This window comes from Xyrauchen texanus, chromosome 37, assembly GCF_025860055.1.
Source record: "Xyrauchen texanus isolate HMW12.3.18 chromosome 37, RBS_HiC_50CHRs, whole genome shotgun sequence".
In the NCBI taxonomy this organism is placed as follows: Eukaryota; Metazoa; Chordata; class Actinopteri; order Cypriniformes; family Catostomidae; genus Xyrauchen; species Xyrauchen texanus.
The window spans coordinates 13,413,115-13,434,429 of record NC_068312.1 but is presented as its reverse complement, the minus strand read 5'-3'; the positions used below and the strand labels follow the sequence as shown (position 1 = coordinate 13,434,429).

General features: G+C 37.6%; 2 protein-coding genes across 2 annotated transcripts; one reads left to right on the top strand and one right to left on the bottom strand.

Moving 5' to 3' along the window:
- The first annotated feature begins 2,577 nt into the window (after nucleotides 1-2,577).
- Nucleotides 2,578-6,797, top strand: LOC127631118 (polyglutamine-binding protein 1-like). The gene is made up of 7 exons (XM_052109111.1): nucleotides 2,578-2,670; nucleotides 2,844-2,910; nucleotides 3,009-3,120; nucleotides 3,287-3,387; nucleotides 3,508-3,711; nucleotides 3,827-3,896; nucleotides 6,447-6,797. Exons 2-7 carry the CDS (start codon nucleotides 2,844-2,846, stop codon nucleotides 6,613-6,615), a joined length of 723 nt encoding a protein of 240 aa, XP_051965071.1. The 5' UTR covers nucleotides 2,578-2,670; the 3' UTR covers nucleotides 6,616-6,797.
- Nucleotides 6,798-6,905: 108 nt separating this feature from the next.
- Nucleotides 6,906-21,011, bottom strand: LOC127631121 (G-patch domain and KOW motifs-containing protein-like). Its single transcript, XM_052109113.1, has 11 exons — nucleotides 20,818-21,011; nucleotides 20,494-20,663; nucleotides 19,742-19,881; nucleotides 14,825-14,931; nucleotides 10,929-11,136; nucleotides 9,889-10,021; nucleotides 8,944-9,106; nucleotides 8,647-8,770; nucleotides 8,040-8,109; nucleotides 7,873-7,958; nucleotides 6,906-7,606 (listed from the first exon to the last, which is right to left on the bottom strand). Exons 1-11 carry the CDS (start codon nucleotides 21,003-21,005, stop codon nucleotides 7,478-7,480), a joined length of 1,518 nt encoding a protein of 505 aa, XP_051965073.1. The 5' UTR covers nucleotides 21,006-21,011; the 3' UTR covers nucleotides 6,906-7,477.
- Nucleotides 21,012-21,315: the final 304 nt, after the last annotated feature.

Sequence of the window (21,315 nt, the reverse complement as noted above, 5' to 3'; positions counted from 1 at the left end):
CTTTATCTCATGTGAGTGCTCATGAGTTTATACATATGTTTCAGAATTACTATTGAAATGAGTAAAAAATTTTTAGTGAGGAAATAAATTACTGAGTGCACCTTTAAGCTTTAAAGCGAGCCACGGTCAACTGCTATTTTATGGACAACTTTAGACTGTTTTGACATGTTCTGTTAACCCTTTAGGCTGTTTCCCATTATATCAGAAAGATGCCTTTATTCTGGAACAGTGCCCCCACGTTTACTTCAGCGGAAATGCACCAAGCTACCAGTCTGTTTCTCCTCATTTTCCACAGAGGATGATGAAGACCATGAGATGAACATCTGCCATTAAAAACTATTTTATCAACGTTTGACACTTGTTACGGTAAACCTTTCTTAAAACAAAGACTGGTTGCTAATATGTGAGAAAGTTCTGTTAATAAAGTAACCTCTTTTGTATTAAAATGTTCTGTTCTTTCTCTCCAGTGGGAGTTACAATGGCACACTGTTGTTTTGACCTCATGTTTGGAAAGTGGAAAGTGGTTTGGATATTACTAGCAAGGGCGTCACATTGTTTTAAAAAGTGGAGGGGATGTTTTGGGGGGATGGTGGGGTTACCACCTGTCCTGTAAAATATGGTATAATCCCATATTTAATGATGAAACGATGACTCCTTTGTTGAATCAATACGAGATGTGATTTGTCCCATATAATTGGCATATTTCATCTGGTGTCATTGCGTCATGGCAAAATCGTTCAAGGTTGTTCATTTAACCTTGATATTCTATGGAAATGTTGCCTAGTGTTTAAGGGACTGTCTGAAAAGTCAAAACATTGTGCTAAAACTGTGGAGAGTGTGGTAAGGAACCACCAAAAACTTATAGTGCTCCTACAAATATTTGACCCTATTAATTTGATAACTTGATCCATACATGTAACACTGTACTGAGATTTTGTTAGTCAGCGAATAAATGGATAGATCAGCACAGCATGCATATGCCTGATTGATTTTTCACATGGTCAAATTTTCACCTCTAGTTCAAGGAGTTCTGTGTTCTGATCCCCCCAATACAACTTTTTATTTTAATAAACAAAGATTGCGTCAGTACAATAGTATGTTTATCATGAGTGGGCAGCGGGGGACACATTTGTTTGTGTTGTGCTTTGCCATCTAACTGGAAAGGAGCACGAGGTGCTGAGCGAGTAGAACGCGCATGGATGGATGAGAGAACATCTCAACGCCACTGATAACAGTGCAAGGAGCACTCATAACAATAATATTATTTATATTTATAATCTGAAAATGCAAACTTCCAAGGTTTTCTTTTCCTACACATGGGAAAACAGGAGATGCGAACCCAGTAACATTACCTATATTAGAATCTTTAGCACAATTTAGATCAGCGTAATTGTATTGGTTTCCACATCTTTGCTGAAATTTTTAAAACAATTTAATGAATTAATTACTTAATAATAAAATATTATTCGTGGTCCCTTATCTTCAAATCCAGAATTTTTGAAACAATGCTATCACCATCTATGGTAGAAAAAAAAACTTAAGTTCATTAAATGTAACTTAATGTGGCTGCAAACAATATGTTATTAGCATAGAACTTAAATGGAAATATATATATTTTATATTAATCTTAAAAAAAAAATGAATTATTCCATTTTCTCATAGATCCTCGTGGTGGTGCGGTTTCTCACCTAAATCTGGGTGGCAGAGGACAAGTCTCAGTTGCCTTCGCTTCTGAGACCGTCAATCTGCACATCTTATTACGTTGCTTGTTGTGCAAGACACCATGGAGGCTCATTGCATTTGGAGGCTCATGCTGCCCTCCGCGATCCATGCAAAACTTTCCACATGCCCCATAGTGAGCGAGAACCACAAATCGCAACCATGAGGAGGTTACCCGTGTGACTCTACCCTCCCTAGAAACCGGCCAATTTGGTTGCTTAGGAAACCTGGCTGGAGTCACTCAGCACACCCTGTATTCGAACTTGTGACTCCAGGGGTGGTAGTCAGCATCAATACTCGCTGAGCTATCCAGGCCCTCTGTACTTACTTGTTTTGATTAAATCCCCCCGGATTCTATGCCCCTCACCACAATAATAATATAAGATACATTACCAGACAAAATATTTTCCATAAATGTCAGTTATTTAAAACTTTACATGTTTTCAGTGCCCCCTCCCCTCCCCCCAAAAGGTTTATATACTATTCAAAGTCATTTATAAAATGAAAGAAATTTGGTTTACAAAGAGCCCATTTTTTCTTGTGTATGGCATTTCCCCAATAAAATAATCAACTTGTAGTTCATATTATTCTTTACATTCCAGAATATCATATTCAAAATAAAACAACACATCAAATACACAAATTATTATCACACATCCTAATTTTCTCTTAATATTGGTTTCTAAATCGTTCCAAAGCAGTCTTGAATAAATACGATACAACAAATGAAGAATTGTTTCTTTCTCCAATTCACATAATTCGCTGGTAAATGAAATATTCAATTTAAACCCTTCCAAGACAAGGTTGTTAAGATATTTATATCAAAGTGAAAAATTCCCTGCTGTGACGTCATTGCACATTTTCTACGTCATTTTTCTGCGCCCGGGATGCTTGTTTGGCTCGTTACAATGAAACTTTAACCTTATAACTACATTTTGGAACACCATAAAGGTAAGCTATGGGCATGTGTTGATTAATAAATCACTGTGTGTATTATATTGTATTATGATGTGCATAGAAAAAACACGATCCTGTCCAAATCTGTTTTCAACGTGTTGCATCTCTGCACTATCCTCCACTCACTGTTTATGGTCAATGATTGAGATTATTTGCTCTTTCTTCAGATGCCTCTTCCTCCTGCTCTACTTGCACGTCTCGCTAAAAGAGGAATCGTGAAAAAGTCTGACCACGGTAAGATACTTCACGCATATTCAGCTTGCTGTGTATTCTATGGGTAAAACAAAGCGACTACTGGTTTCATTGCCTCTCATCACCTTGATCGTCACCAGAAGCCGAAGAGGAGATCATCGCTGAAGACTATGACGATAACAACTTAGACTATGAGGCTACAATGCTCGAGAATTTACCCACCAATTGGTACAAAGTGTTTGACTCCGTTTGGTAAGGAGTTTCATAATTTCACTTGAAGATACTACAAAATAGAGAACAGTATAGGAAATATCTTCAAGTCATATCAATAATGTTTGTTTATCAGTGATCATATAGGCCAAACATTCTATATCAGTGGCAGTGGGTCCCTTGTAAAATAAAATCCTCTTGTCCTCAGTGGTCTTCCGTACTATTGGAATATAGAAACAGACTTGGTGAGCTGGCTGTCCCCCAATGACCCTGCTGCTGTCATCACCAAGGCTACTAAAAAACAGAAAGGTCAGACACAAATATCAGACATAACAAGGCTTCCATGCTTCTGTTACAGTGTGCTTCCTCAACTGATTTTTTTAGACATGTAAATGGTTACATCTTGTTTTTGTTTCATTTGCTTCCTAGGTGAGACTGGACTCAACAAAGGGGACAGCCAGAACGAGAAGCCAGAGAGAGAGAGGGAACGAGACAGAGAGCGTGTTTGGGATAAAGAGCGGGACAGAGACAGGGAGGATGGACGGGACAGAGATAGAGACCGAGATCGGGACAGAGATCATGATAGACGAATGCGAAGAGAAGACAGTGGACCATACAACAAATCAAAGAGAGGTGGTTAATGCATGAACGGTCTCGTGAAATATACCAGATATTATACTTAAGGAAATGTCACACCAGATATATGTCTCAACCAAATTATTTAAAGCAAACCTTTTGTTTTTATTAGGAGGAAGTCGGAAACCCCAGCAGGAGGAAATGGATCCTATGGATCCCAGTGCCTATTCAGATGCTCCAAGGTAATGGCCATAATGTTTACATTCAAGGGATTTTCCTAATATACTTACTTATGTGTCGAGTCTGTTTTTAACCCTGGGTTAACCCTTAAATGCATGGGTGTTTTGCCAAATATTACTTCACCTACACAGTACTTATATCTATAACTAATGGATTTACAAAATGACCAGATATTGTAAAATGTTCAGATCATTTTTTAAGACAATTAGAAAATAAAAGATCAGAAAATATTCTGTTAGGCTATATTTTTATGTTTTATTTTTCAAATATCAAAGCAATATTGCAACAAATGATAGAACTGGATACAATACTTCCACGCTGAAACTTCAAGAGATATTGAGCTACACATAAGCAGTACAACTTGATGACAATAGCCAAATCATACTGTTCATGTGTTGCACTTGCTATAGTTTACTTCCACGTTACAACAGCGCCACATTGAGTAACAATTAACATGTATAGTATATATGTATTCACGCATAAGAGATACTGTTATTTCACCACCATTGCGCAGAAAATTGACCTTTATATTGTAGTAATTTGTATGAACATGGCACTCATTTGTCTTGTAATAAAGAAATAGATATCCTGTGATAGTAAACTTGTATACTTATGAAATCACAAAAATATGATTTTGCCTTTTCTAGACCGTTTATTAAAGTTGTCATAAATATATATTGAGACACTTGCACATCTCAAGTCACTAAAGACCCTGTACACTTTTGGTAATAACTTTATTTTTGCAATTTTTGTTTTATTGTTAGACAAGTTGAGGAATACTAAAGAAGTGGGGGCATAACTTCAAAACATGAATGAGGCACAAGGGTGGAATGAGGTCCCAGGTCACTTAAGACCAGTGGCGGCTGCTGGTCTTTCAAAGAGGGGAAGCTCATTTTCGGCCTACATTATAAACTTATTTACCCTATTTTTTGCACTAAATCAATCTTAGGTGTTGATCTGCCCTGCTGTTTAATTCTAATTTTTTCCTCGTAAGGAAGACTTTCAAATGGCTTCGCCAAAATCAGGTCGACAATATTAGCACCGCTCTGCCATCGCATGCAGTTTCACCTGTACAACGCTAGCCTAGCCTACTGAATGAATGAACAAGCTCTAAAACAAAATATATTAAACTTGGTAAAACTGAAACAAGGAATGTGGTGTATAATTGTGTGAATGTATTATGCAAATTGACTAGCAATTTCGCCAAACAAATATAAAGAAATAGGTTGCAGCAGTTTGTCTTTCGACTACACTTGAGAAATCCACGATGGGACTGAGCGCAAATAGCTTCAGTGACTTCTTATAGTACAGATTCGCTGTCAATCAAAAGGAGATGCAGTCTTTCGACAGATCCTCCAATCATCACGCTGAAGCCCGAGTCCGGCCAGCCCACTCCTCATTCACCCCCAGAGACGCTGAGCCCGTGGGCGGACATAATCGCAGCATTTATCCAATGACCGCCTATTTTCGAGCACTGAAAAAACTGTTCAGAGCAGCCCCATTGAAGTCAATGGACGCCGGCTTCAACAGGGAAATGCACTGACGCCACGGGAATGTATGAGAAGTAAATCGAGTCAGCCGACCTGCTATATGTAATGTAGCTGATTCTGAACGAACTCGTCTTCGAGATGAACGTGTTCTAACGCATTTTTAGTCAATAAATTGTTTACACAATAGTACATATTTGACCATTATTTTTTTTGACATTATAGGGGAAGCTGAGCTTCCCTTGCAGTCTTAAAGAAATCCCCACTGCTTAAGACCATGAGTATGCATTTAATGGTTAAAGGAATAGATCACACAAAATAAATTCTGTTATGTACTCACCCTAATATTACACCAAAGTGCAAATGAATAGCGACTGATCTGTCAAGCTTGAAAATTAAATGTAAATTTATACGAATGATTATATTCCAATTCTTCATTTCACTTCGTGCAATGCGCACAATTTAAGTAGTTATTTACTCTCAAATCAATTAAATAGTTAATAAAGTGCTTAAATTAAATATGGTGGCAATGTCGATCGTGGCAAAGTTATAAATGAGCACATTAAACCTTATTGGCTCTCATCGAGTTTTTGCGTTTTCATTCTATTGATGTACATTTTTTTTTCTTCGGTTTTGTAGTATGTTTCAAAAGACATATCATAAGACATCCAGAGCGGAGTTACGTTATGAAATTTTCACAAATGGCATGCAGTTATTTAAACACTTGAACGTGCAAATAAACATTAACTCAGCATTTACAAATGTGCGTTGTGAAATTTCTAATTCGGACTACCCAGGATTAATGAACTAACAAATGATAAATAAGTATAAATAATATGAAACAAATATAAATAATATTGACTCAGGGTTAACGATTCGATTGGCTGTTTATAGCTGCATTCTTTGGCGCCGTTGTCTTTAACCTCTATTTCAAAGATTTACAAAAGCACTTCAATGACCTTCCACTGAAATTAGCACGCTCTACTCATCATGGACCTGTCATAGAGCTAATATATTTAGAATGTAAATGCGTTTCATATAAATATTTGTTTTTGTTTATTTTAGGGGCTCATGGTCCACTGGCCTCCCCAAACGTAATGAGGCAAAGACAGGGGCGGACACCACAGCAGCAGGACCCCTGTTCCAGCAGAGGCCGTATCCCAGTCCTGGAGCTGTCCTCAGGGCAAATGCTGAGAATATAAGACGCCTGGAGGAAGACGATGAGGATGACTGAGCAGGAATAGTGTCTATAAAGCCTTTATGATGATAGTTTAATAACATGTTGTAAATGTGAAAACTAAAGGCTTTTACAAGTTTTTTTTTTTTACTCATGGGCCATAGCTTCATTTGTAAATATACCATGTGTTGTGTTATACATTTGAAAACAGTTTGCCACTTTAGATTGTGAACATGTCATTTATAGTAAACAGTTTAATATTAAAAATATGTTTCCGTGTGTATTTAAGAGGAGAGTGATGTTACAATTTTGAAGGAACTTTAGTCATGATTTTTTTTATTAAAAGATAACACGTACAGATTCTTGCGGCTTCGTGCGTAACTTTTTACATAAACTGTATGACAAGAAATTGGGATCTTTATTGGACCATAACGAACTAAACACTGGAGGGAAAGTTTACTATCCAAGATTCTCTTTTCCCTTATCACATTGGGCTGAAACATATATTAAAAAAAATAATGTTCACATTTTTCCACAAACTGGTAGCAGACACTACTATATTACAATTACAAGGATGACTTATGTAGGTGTTCATTATTTTAATATACAGTGTGAAAAATGGCAAATGTTTTAATTGATCCCGCTCACACTTCTTAACACAAAATATGCAAATGTTTTCTCCCAATCTGTATCAAAAGACAGAAATTGTGTTCAAATTAGGGTCTAAGATTTCCTTTAAAAATACAACACAAATAACAAAATAAATTAAGTATTGGTTGTATTAAAAATGTGACTACATCTGATATATTGGTCACTAACAATGTAGGAAAAAGCCAATGGTGACTAAAGTCAGCAACAGAACAGGTTTAAATTAAGAGCATTGGAGGATAAAGATGTGTTGTGCCTTCCAAAAGACTTCTCAGTTCTCTGTTCCACCCACATAATGACAGATGGCGTCATAGTCGAGAGCGAACACCTGTTCTTCATAACGGTCCAGCTGAACCATGACTCTACACTTCTCTCGGTCTCGCTTCAAGATGCGGCCCACCTGTGAAACACACTCATCAATTGCACTGTATACATTATGCGTCTGGGGCAGAACTGCACATCTCTGAAGATGGATACAGGTACAAAAATGATAAATTAAGTCTGAAAGGATTTATGATTAATATAGCTAAAAAACATCTTTTGGTTTGGCCAACATTTCTTGTAAGGAAGCAATATTTAGATGCCTAAAATGCCACCCAGGCAGGCAGTTCATTAGGGTTCAAAACACGTCCAAGTTGTACAATACAAGCAAGCCAATCTGTATACCTGTCCTCTGTGTTCTCCAAGAACCACCATAATGAAGTCTGAGTCGTGCTTGGGCACAATGGTCTCGAGCATCTTCTGTCTAACATCTGAGCAAAATAAATGAGTACAACTTTCCATTAGTTTTCAGTCAATCAACAGTTTCAGTGTCATTTAAAACTCTGTCCTACCGTCCAGCAGTCTGCCCTCTTCTGTACGACACACACAGGTGTGGGGTGCCAGGACATCCTCAACTCTCATCTAAAAACACAAAATGAATTCAAGCAAATTAAATGATGATTTTAATTACACTGACAAGAAAAGGCATCACATAATGATGATGAGTTAATATATAAAATAATGCTGAGTGCTCCAAAACAGATTTTAACCTTGCTCACAGTCATAACATTTACATGTGCTTCTAATGAAGCTACAGTCTTCTCAAGCATACATGACACAACGTGGAACTGAATCTCAGAAGGAAGCTGAAGAAGTGACAGATGTTTTCCGATTTACCTTTTGCTTCACATGTGCAAAACCAAACAAAAGCAGCAAGCATCTGTCTTTTGGAACATGTGCACAACACTGAGGCCAGTTGTGGTCCTATTAACATATGTAAATGCTAGCTGAAGCCTATCTATGATCGCATGTTTTGCAAAAATCAGACCTGTACGATTTTGGTTGGACTAACGTTTTTGCTTGACGTTATAAAAAGGCAAATTATTGTTTTGGTCCGACTGATATCAAACTTTTAAAGTGCAAGTAAATGTACTTGAGTATGTGGCAAGAGTTAAGTACCTTTGAGTTGTAGTATTTGCCTCCTTTGAATGATTTATCTATGAAACGCACACGGAGGTCCCGTTGCAGCCAAGACGGGGCTGGGGGGGAGGGCCGGGACTCCTTTGTCGGGGGTGGTTTATCTCTGACATCAAGGAGGAACAGTAAGTTTAAGCAATTAAAAAAATGTAAAGATTAAATAAAAGAATATATTACAGAATTATCCTGAATACGTTTTTGCGTTTAAGGGGTTTTCAGAAACACAAGAGTGTGCCACGTTGGAACGATGTCACATTTAAAACTGAGCTGATGTCTTACCTGTCCGCACTTGATTCTCTGTGTTTTCTTTTCTTCTGATCTCGGTCTCTGTCCTTCTCCCTCTCTCTGCCCCGATCTGTTTTTCCTCTCTCATCTTTGCCGTTTAACTGCTGTTCTCGTTCTTGCTCTCTCTCTTTGTCTTTGTGTGCTTTGCCAAGACGACCTGACAGACAAAGACAGATCACACATTTTCTGGTAAGTCAATTATTTGTAATTAGTGCTAAAGTTAAAAAAATTATGTTTTCTAAGATTACTTTCTGCATGATAGTAGTACTTGCATGTGTACACACTGACATGATTTTGTGTTGTGTGTAGCTTCTATTTACTAAAAAATAAAACCCAATGATGTTTTGGGTTCAAATATTTGAATCCAAACAGTTTGTTATCCCACATGCTCAAATGACACTGAAACAGTCACGCTAGTTCTTAAATCTGCATTCAACTTTGAAAAATGGTCTCAAGTCAGTTTAAAAACAATATGTCACACTATTTCTTAAAAATGGCCCTTGGTCTTATTGTGCAAGATTCATCAAAACACTATCTTTCTATAGCAAAAATAAAATAACTTTCATAATGTTTGTATCTAAATGTAATACTGTAACTTGTATGTCTCCTCTGAACACCATTATGTACCTTTTATGTAACCAAGGCCACACAGGTGGGAGAAAAATAATGTTAACCAACAATATCATTGCCAATTTTACCAATCCAATAAAATCCTAATGTCTAAAATGTTATTTTCCCCCCTGAATATTCTGATTCACACCAGTTTAAAACATATTCGATTTAGGTCTAGAAAAGCTAGATAACTCTAGTAGTAATTAAAAAAAAAAAAGATAGACTTTATAGATGCTATTATATCCATTAACAATATGCTCGAAAGAGATTTTGACAGTGTAAAACCATAGATAAATAACATAACAAAAAAAGTAAGAAAACACTTACTTAAGTCTTTGCTGTATTTTTCGTACTCCTTGCGGGTGACTAGTTTTAAAGAGTGCTGAATGATGGTCACCGTCTTGCCGCCAATGGCAAGTTTGACTACAGCTCTGGCATTATCTGGATCCAATCCCTCTATCTGTGACAGAGACAGTGTAAGAGCAGATATGAGACAGAATGTGTAAGAGTTGAGAAAGGCAGAGTGAGAACAAATGAAAAAGACTGGTGGCTGACACTAAAATTATTCTATTACATTCAAACCACAATGACACAACTATTGAGCTTAGGGGGGAAATCATGACAACTTATATTAAAATGAAGACTCCAGTCATATCAATAACCTTATAAAAGCTGTTTTATTCAACATGGAGTGTTAGAATCACATGACCAGCTGAATACTGCTCAATCTCAGTAACCATCCTGTTATTTGACACTTTCACTCATTGGTTAAAGTTATCATGGCTGAATGTAAATACTCAATTTCTTCAATGGCATCTGAAACTGAAAACTATTGATTTTTTTGATAGACATGCTGCATCTATGCCGCTATGTGTCAGTGCAAGTCCAAGTTGACACAAAGACAAAACTTACTGAGTGCACCTATGAATGCAGCGATACTATTATTCTGACATTCATGGGTGAATTTTCTCAAGAACTGTCCAACTGTACAACAAAACTGACTCAACAAATGCATGAGTTGGGGCGGGACTAATAGTTTGATCAAGGCCGGTTCGGTTTTGCAGAAATTACACACTTCAGTTTTAAATTCCATTACCCATTGACAAGGTTGACAGTACATTTTGGTACTGACACAAGGGGGAGCTAACATCTTCCGTTAGCTATATGGGCATGGTCATTGTCAGATAATCTCAAAATGGCCAAATAAGGACTGATCAATCTGTCTTGTCAATATATTACCTGATAACTACTTGTGCTTCGCTAATAAGAAGACTTTGTACTTCCATCTTATGTCATTCAAACACTTCCAGCTCTTTAGCTTTTTCACACTGGTATATCAGTAATATGTCATGGATGAAGGTTCTCACTTTTCCATATAGGTCTTTATGTGCCCCTGCCAGGACCAGCACACATCCTCCAGGTCCCAGGACCAGAGCCTCCTCTTCCTCCCCCTTCTCATCACCAGGTTTAGGGGGCCTTTTTGGACGACCAGGCTCTAGGTCTTTAATAGAAGAGCGATCAGCACCCAAACCCAGCCCTTTAGGCCTTAACTGATGCTCTATGGGCTTCACATCTCTAATGCAAAAAGAGAAGAGAGAGGGAAAGAGGAAATACAATTTTAATACAATTTTAAAGTAACAATTAAGACACATCTTTGTATTTTTTTATTATTATTTTTCAAGGTAAACGTGCAGTAGATGGGCATTTTTAACTGCTACAATGCATCTTGCCATTTTTTTAACTTGAGGGTGAGCAAATGATGACAGAATTTTAATTTTTGGGTGAACTAATCCTTAAAGATGGCATGTCAACGTTTTAACATATCTTAAGACATTCTGTTTCATTTCGCTGTATTGCATCTAGCCGTATTTTAACTCAAGAATGCATCTGGTGTGAACGACTACTAACACAACCTCCCATACTTTTGTGTGGCTGTACTCCACCCCTTATAAAGAGCATTCCATGTATTTCCATGTTCATACAAGTGGACAGATGGGCCCTTAAGCACAAAAGATTAAAAAGTGTGCATCCAGTCTGTGCCAAAGATTCCCAGTACTGGTCTGAAATAATTCTTCATTGCATTTGACATACAATCATAATCTGCCGTCATTAATGTCCGCAGTCAGTACAATAATCCCAACACAAGGGAACATGAGCAGAAAACATCACATGCATTAGAAACTAGTGATGAAACTATAAAGATAATGCAGAGGTTGAAAATGAAAGATTGCAAAAGGAAAAAAGCTATTTCAGGCAACACATGTTCAATATGATTACATTTATGTATGGCTGAATGTTATTTCATTATTCTTTAGATAAACTAGGTCAGTTTAAAAAACAACAACTACAGGTTCAGATGAACAGGTCTGAAAAAGAATGTATCTTTCAAACAATGGACAAGTAATGAGACTACAGCTCGTAAAAACAAAAAAATAGTACAGATGTGCCATAAAATGAAGATATATTAAATATATTAAAAAAGGATCACATTTACAATTATAGTAGGGTACAACAGGGCTAAAGGCTCCCCAGGGTAAAAGGCTCCTTTGATTTTATTTTCTCCCAAAACACTAAATGGCAGCAAAAACTACCAAATTACTTTCCTAAAAACCGGTTTGTCACTATACACTGGAAATGTTTCCTTTCCAGTCTAAAGGTTGATTTTGAGGTAGTTTGACCTAATTTTTTTTATAATTTTTTCAAATTTTACATAATACATAATTTATATAGCTAATGAAAATACCTGAAATTAACACATTTCCTCTGAGTCAAAATGCTTATTTATCATTTTAAGTTTTGTTTAAGGTCATTAAATCAATAAATTTACAATAAGTGTCAAATAAGTTAAAGGATAGTGTTTGTGGTAAAAAGCCCCACGTTTCATGGGCTAAAGGCCCCTATTAAACACATTGTTTTTCTTAAGTGGGGAGAATAGATTTGTTATGAAAAATGTTCAAAGCAGCTCACATGACTGATCCCATCACAATAGATCAGTTTTTTAATAGAATACTTGAGATGTAATAAAATGCCAAATGTGTTTAAAATTAACAGTAAATGGTTGAATTTTTCTGAAGTAGTTATTCTGAGTAAGCATCCTTTGTTAATGTTACAAATGATTTGCATTATTTGACAAATTGTGCCCTATAACTACTGCCAAGGTATTTACACGGTATAATTTTAAACTCAACAGGGGATTTTTACACCAAGTGAGGATACAACTGAATTATAATCGAAACAACTTTCCGTTATCATGTTGCACCATCAATATTCAATATTCAATAATAAAAAAAGGGGTGCCTTTAGCCCTGTTGTACCCCATTGCTGCAGAGTCTGGTTCACCTTGGGCAAATCCTACATCAATTTTTTTATTTTTGAATGTGATTTGCTAGTACAGTAGGGCTGGGTGATAAGACGATATAAAAGTGCACATCGATGGAGACTTTGCTATATCATGTATATTGCGATACATAAATATCCATGTTCAAGCCGTGTGCATACCTATAAGTAGGCAGGACTTGAGACTGAGAGAATTTAAGAAACATGGACAAATTGTTTCCGGCATTGAACATTTATGCAAATTGCCGTAGTGGACTAAAGCACAGAACTGTTAAGCAGAAGGTTGCCGGTTTGATCCCCACAGCCACCACCATTGTGTCCTTGAGCAAGGCACTTAACTCCATGTTTCTCCAGGGGTACTGTCCCTGTAATAGGTGCTCCGTAAGTCACTTTGGATTAATGCATCTGCCAAATGCATAAATGTAAATTCAATGACATTCATCTTGTATTTGGGGCTTCATAAGTGCAAAAATGCTTCTCGTCTCATTTACATTTCGCAACTAACTCTGGAGCATGCAAATATGTGTAAGTTTAGCGGGATTCCTGATATTTGTGCTCTAGACTAGAGACAAGAGAATGCAGAGTAAGATTGCTCGTGCTACTCAATCCGGCATCTTCAGATATCATGTAGCAGACCACAAAACATGAGTGACCCATTTAATTTGATTGAGTTTTTACCTTTAAAGCCTTTTTATGCGCTAAAATAAAGGGGTTTTAAACTAAATTGTGGAGGTGAGGGCGTGGTGGGGCATTCGTCTGGAAAGCGGTAAGGGTGCATACACCTGAGTACAATATGTCTTACACCTGTTTCTGATTGCAGTGAGCAATGGGTTGAGCGATATATGCAGAAACCATGGCAGAGTCTTGGAGAGAGAGAGCCAGCACACACATAAACAGTGGCCACATGTGTGTGTCTCTCTCTCTCTCTCTCTCTCTCGAACTGGCGGCTCCCCTTTATCTCTCTCTCCTGCTGTTTGAGACACACGGCCCGGCCACGCCCTCCTCATCGTTACAGACTCATTATACTGTGGATATAGATACTTGTCTACCCGTTTCCTCCAGCATCTTCACAAGGTCCTTTGCTGTTGTTCTTGGATAGATTTGCACTTTTCGCACCAAACTACATTCATCTCTAAGAAACAGAATTAGTCTCCTTCCTCAGCAGTATGATGGATGTGTGTTCCCATGGTGATTATACTTGCATCCTATTGTTTGTACAGATGAACGAGGTACCTTCAGACATTTGTGAATTGCTCCCAAGGATGAACCAGACTTGTGGAGGTCCACACATTTTATTCTGAGGTCTTGGCTGATTTGGCTTTTGATTTTCCCATGATGTCAAGCAAAGAGGCACCGAGTTTGAAGGTTGGCCATAAAATACATCCACAGGTACACCTCCAATTCAGTACACCTCCTATAAGAAGCTAAATCCTTGACATCATTTTCTGGAATTTTCCAAGCTGCTTAAAGGCAGTTTACTTAGTGAATGTAAACTTCTGACCCACTGTAAATTTGATATTGTCAATTAAAAGTGAAAAAATCTGTCTGTAAACAATTGTTAGAAAAATTACTCATGTTATACACAAAGTAGATGTCCTAAACAACAACAGTCAATAGCCAAAACAATAGTTTGCTAATATTAAATCTGTGGAGTGGTTAAAAAATGTGTCTATCGTACAGTATATTTAATATTCTGCTCAAGTGGCCGAAGGTTCTCAAAAATAGGATTTGCTCAGCAATAACAAAAGTTAAAGGGATCATTGGTTGTATCCCCTAAACCCAAGGGCTCTAGACAACCTGCCATTTATAGACTCTAAATTCAAAATATTCCTTTCAAGTTGGACCTACTCAGTCCCCAATAATTTTAAATTAGCATTTTAATTACAACTTGAAATATCATTAAGCCAAGAAAAAGGGAGGTGCTTACTGTTTAAATGTGTGTCCGATTCCCTCTCCTGCCTTCCAGCCCATTCCCTTCAGCATCGCCATCCCATAAGCCTCCACTGGAACACTGTCATAGTCTGCCTCTGTGGACTGAATGAGAATGGACATCAGTTCTCTATTCAGAACGCGCACGCGCGCACACACACACACACACACACACACACACACACACACACACACACACACACACACACACACACACACACACACACACAGAGAGAGAGAAATCAAGCACAGGCGTATACACAGAGACATACAAAGCTATCAAAAATACATTCAGACACTGATACACAGACTGCTGATTAGAAACACACCTCAACATGCAGAGGTGGTGATAATTAGGTGAAATATTACAGCTTCTCCTAATGCGTTTAAACAAACAAGCTTTTTGATATGCAGTAGAAATCATTCATTAAGATAATGAATGCGAACCGTGTTCAAAACTAATCAAGATAGCTTGCGCGCTCATAAAACAATCTACAAGTGATGGACTGGAGGTGTGTGTAGAGAGAGATTATGCAGAGTAAGCTATTTGGATGCGGCAGGAGAGTTTTCCAACACTCATTTCATTAGGACACACCCTTATACTATGCGCACACACACATACATAAACAATTTAAATGTAACAAGAGTACAGCATGTACAATGACCTTGAATTTCTCTGGGCTGACAACACATTTGGCCACATTACTGGACAACAGCTCGAGCGGTACAGCTCTAGAACATACACTGATATAACACTAGTAAGTTTAAACATACTTTGCAAATTAATAATCAACTACATTATAATTTTAATCCTTAGCATGTACACACACACCGAAGGGGCTAAGATTTGCAAAAAAACTGAGAGAGATCTATAAATAACATATAAATCTAATATAAATCTGTACATTTATTAAGCACTGATAACAGCCATACCATAGCAAGCACAGAAAAGTGCAGTACTGATAAAAGCAATTTTACACACTGGCATTTAAGAGATAGATCACCCAAAAAATAAATTCTCTTATCATTTACTCACTTTCATGCCATCGCAGATGTGTATGACCTTTTTATTTCTGCAGAACAAAAACTGAGATTTTTAGAAGAACATTTCAACTCTGTAGGTCCTTTCAATGCAAGTAAATGGTGACCAAAACTTTGAAGTTCAAAGGCAGCATAAAAGTCATCCATACGACTCCAGTGGTTAAAGCAATGTCTTTAGAAGTGATATGATAGGTCTGGGTGAGACACAAATCAATATTTAAGTATTTTTTTTTACTATACATTGACAAGAAAAAGTATGTGAACCCTTTGGATTTAGCTAGCTTTCTTCTTTAATTGGTCACAAAATGTGATCTCATCTTCATCAAAGTCACAAGTAAAGACAAACACAATGTGTTTAAGCTAACAACACAAACAATTATAATATTTCATGTCATTGTTGAACACACCCCTTAAACATTCACAGTGCTATGGAAAAAGTGAACCCTTGGATTTAATAACTGGTCGATCCTCATTTGGCTGCAATAACCTCAACAAAGCGATTTTCTTTTTTTGAAGCCATTCTGCAGTGGATTTACTTAGATGTTTAGGGACATTGTCCTGCTGCATCACCCATCTTCTAGTGAGCTTCAGCTGGCACAGCCACCCTGACATTATCCTGTAGGATATCTTGATAAACTTTGATGATGGTAAGCTGTCCAGTCTCCAAAGCAGCCCCAAATCAAAATGCTCCCTCCACCAAACTTCACCGTTGGGATTATGTTTTCATGTTGGTATGCGGTGCCCTTTTTATGCCATACATAGTGATGTGTGTTCTTCCCAAACAATTCAACCTTAGTTTCATCAGTCCGCAAAACATAATTTCCAGTTGTTTTGTGGCGTATCAAGGTGGTCTTTGTCAAACTTCAGGCACACAGCAATGTTTTTGTTGGAAAGCAGTGGCTTCCTTCATGGTGTTCTGCCATGAAAAGCCATGCCTGATTAATATTTTCCATATAGTAGACTCATGAACAGAGATGTTAACCTGTTCCAATGATTCCTTCAAGTGTTTAGCTGTCACTTTAGGGCTTATTATTTTTAACCTTATTGAGCATTCTGTGGTGTCGGGACATCTTGGCTGGACGGACACTTCTAGGGAGAGTAGCCCCAGTACTAAATCTTCTCCGTTTATATACAGTTTTTCTAACTGTGGACAGATAAATATCAAAGCTCTTTGAGAAAACTTTGTAACCCTTTCCAGCTTTATGCAAAGGAACAAATATTGATTGTAGGTCTTCCGAGATCTTTCAGACATGATCCATGTCAGCAGGTGCTTTTTGTAAATAGCAAACTTAAATTTTTTGTCTTTTTATGTAGGTAAAGTAACTCTAACCCACACCTTCAATCTCGATTCATTAATTGGATGCCAAGTTTCCCAACTCATGACAATAAATAGCTTTAGTTGACATCATTGGCCTAGGGGTTCACATTATTTTTCTCCAATCTGCATGATGAATGATGTATTCAAAATGTACAAGAACAATACAATCATTCGTTTGTTATTATTTAAAACAGATTGTGTTTGTTCATTATTGTAACTTAGATAAAGATTACATTTATACATAAATGCAGGTAATTCCAAAGGGTTCACATACATTGTCTTGCCACTGTAAATCTCCAATTTCACATTCTGAAAGTGTAGAGAGTAAAAAGGACTTAAATATTGATCTGTTTCTCACCCACACCTATCATATCACTTCTTAAATCATGGATTAAACCACTGGAGTCATATGGATTACTTTTATGTAATTTACGGATTTTATGTGATTTTTGGAGCTTCAAAGGTTTGGTCAGACCAACAGAGCTGAAATATTCTTCTAAAAATCTTTGTTTGTGTTCAGAAAAAAAAAATAGGATGGTATGAGGGTGAGTAAATGATGAGAGACTTTTCATTTTTGGGAGAACTAACCCTTCAATAGTGATACAAAATAAGTTTTTCTAGTTCTCTGTTAAAACACATTTCCCCTTTCTCAGATTAGTATAATACAGGTGCACTATTAAGTATGCCATTTGTATGTTTATTCCCCTGAAGTTTAAACACTGTGGCGCTTTCAAAACATTGCTCAGTTGGTTTGAGTCTCATGACCGGCTCAACACTGCAAAATTGGCACAACCAATGCCATGAATTTGGGGCAGGCCAATTATTTTTGCAATTCTGTTCAGTGATGCTAATGGTGCAAATGTTTACACTTTCACCTTTCACTGAAAAAAATACACAGAAGGGAACAACAGAAAGATACAAGCTATTTTTCATTCTTGAACGATTAAAAGGTGATGCAAGCATTTTTCTGCAGGGTTCCCACACCTTTTGACAAATACATTTCCATTACTTTTCCATGAATTATTATATATAAAAAATCATGGCATAATTGGAAAAATATACACTCACCTAAAGGATTATTAGGAACACCATACTAATACTGTGTTTGACCCCCTTTCGCCTTCAGAACTGCCTTAATTCTATGTGGCATTGATTCAACAAGGTGCTGAAAGCAGTCTTTAGAAATGTTGGCCCATATTGATAGGATAGCATCTTGCAGTTGATGGAGATTTGTGGGATGCACGTCCAGGGCAGGAAGCTCCCGTTCCACCACATCCCAAAGATGCTGTATTGGGTTGAGATCTGGTGACTGTGGGGGCCATTTTAGTACAGTGAACTCATTGTCATGTTCAAGAAACCAATTTGAAATGATTCGAGCTTTGTGACATGGTTCATTATCCTGCTGGAAGTAGCCATCAGAGGATGGGTACCCGGTGGGGTCTTCTGCTGTTGTAGCCCATCCGCCTCAAGGTTGTGCGTGTTGTGGCTTCACAAATGCTTTGCTGCATACCTCGGTTGTAACGAGTGGTTATTTCAGGCAAAGTTGCTCTTCTATCAGCTTGAATCAGTCGGCCCATTCTCCTCTGACCTCTAGCATCAACAAGGCATTTTCAGCCCACAGGACTGCCGCATACTGGATGTTTTTCCCTTTTCACACCATTCTTTGTAAACCCTAGAAATGGTTGTGCGTGAAAATCCCAGTAACTGAGCAGATTGTGAAATACTCAGACCGGCCCGTCTGGCACCAACAACCATGCCACGCTCAAAATTGCTTAAATCACCTTTCTTTCCCATTCTGACATTCAGTTTGGAGTTCAGGAGATTGTCTTGACCAGGACCACACCCCTAAATGCATTGAAGCAACTGCCATGTGATTGGTTGATTAGATAATTGCATTAATGAGAAATTGAACAGGTGTTCCTAATAATCCTTTAGGTGAGTGTATAATGAACATTTACATTTCCATGAAATAGTTGTCCTGATAAATTACACTTGTCTCTGTACACAACAAAATTTTTTTTTTGTTTTTTTGTTAATAAAACTTAACCAATCAGAGAACACGCTTTGCCTTTCTGTTTGTCTGACATGTAACTTCTGACATTTGAAGGACGGGGTTTAGAAGAGACAGCCTAGAGTTGAAGGGATTGGAGCAGTCAAATCTAGAAACTAAATCTAAATCAGTGACTAAGTGAGCAAAACGTTGGGATTTATTACAGTTTAATCATTAAGAACTATTCAACTCATATTCACAGTATAGTTAAATTGTGGAGTTGTGGACACTACTATACAGATGCACCAATACTGCATACAATATAGTTGGTTACAGTCAAGCAAATGTCTGCGGCACACATGCAGGTCTGCCCTGATGTTGGCTGCTGCTGTAGTCAGCATGAGTCACAAACCAAAAACACAGATCAACTATACAGTCTTGGTTCCACTAGAGTACACACTGCTCTCTGATCCTCTCATTTATTGCTGGCTAGACCAGTGAAAAGCACAGGAATCCCAACTCTGGCAAAAACAGGGCTTTTTTGTGCATCAAAGAGACAGACATACCGACTCTGGTCGCAATTCCACGTTGACTCTGTCTCCATCCTCAAAACCCTGAGGGGCTTGGTTCTGCATGAGAAGAGGAATGGCAAAGTTTGGATCTGACTGTGGCTCGTTCTTCCATCTCTCCTGATACCGTTGAGACTCTGCAGAAGATGAGGGACAGATCGCATATATCTATTATTCTTCAAAACAATTTATAGTTGGCTACATCTTTACTACATGGACAGTCTCTCTGTAATAAAATTCCTTCCTCAAGAATGCAATGATAGCATATGAGTCACCCCTTCTGGGTCTGAAACTGCTACCTTTCACTTACCAGCCCAGATCTTTAAACACCAAGCCATGCCACATCACTCCTACCCAAATAAGATAAGATCTTTGTTGAGTGTCATTATCTAGAACTGTTGTTGGGTAAAACTGGCATGTACTTTAACAAGCAATTACAAACTCAGCATGGCTGTCTTTAAAACCCAAAGAGCTGACTAACTAAACATTTTAGAGCATATTGAAACACTATGACTCTTACAAAAAAATTACTGTGGCAGTATGACTATACAATCATGGTATCAGATGTTACGATATATGCCAAGGTACTGACTGATCGGTATAGTCAAATAACTATGATTGTAACTATGGTACTACAAAACCTAACAGTAATGGTAATGGTAATATATGTCCAACAAAACCCATTGGGACTTTTAGTGGATCCATACAAAGTATGTCTATGTAGTCAAAATAACAAATTATCAGCAGACCTTCTATGAGTTCTTTGACAGCTTGTGATTCCACCGTGTCCACCTCCTGAGACGGATCTTTGGTCGTTCCTTCGCTGCTCTTGTCTTCTTTCCCCGCATCCAGCCGGTTCCAGCGGTTCTTATGGATCAGCGGGATGATCAGCTCCTTCGGTTTCTCCACCGGTTTGGTGCTGTGAAAACAAAAGAGACATGCAGGGGTTCATGCGTGCGTAGTTAACCTTCTCATAAACCTAATAGCATGTGAGATCAAAACAAAACGTCACAATTATTTCAATGACATTATTATTCGTCAATCTAGCATCGAAGGCTACATTAGCCTTCAACTCACCCTTTGAGTTCCTTCCTTCGACTTCAGTTAAAAAATCTCGCTCTTCTGCCTTTACGGGTTTCACCTTACTAAGTGTTTTACTAAAGCCGAACGATATTGGCGCAGATTTTTTGCCTCCATCCTCTTGGCTAATAATATTACTCTTTAGCCATTCACGCTCCTGGTTCCGCTCCGGCGACGCCATGTTTGTTGTGTGTTGTAGTCCTGGAGCAGACCGCTGGTAAATGTAGTTTCATTGAGTGCTCATTATTATAGGCAGTAGGATGAAAAAGACTACTAATTCCACAATGCAATATGCAACACAACTAAATCGCTTTTTTCTTATGTATTAGTTTTTATATTTGATATAAAAAGTATTCCCCAATCCTGACAATAAATACATATAAATAATTGTTTTATTGTTTTTATTATTATTATTATTATTATTAATAATAATAAGTGCTATTGTTTTATTTTTAATAAATAATCACATTAATTATTAATATTGCTAAATA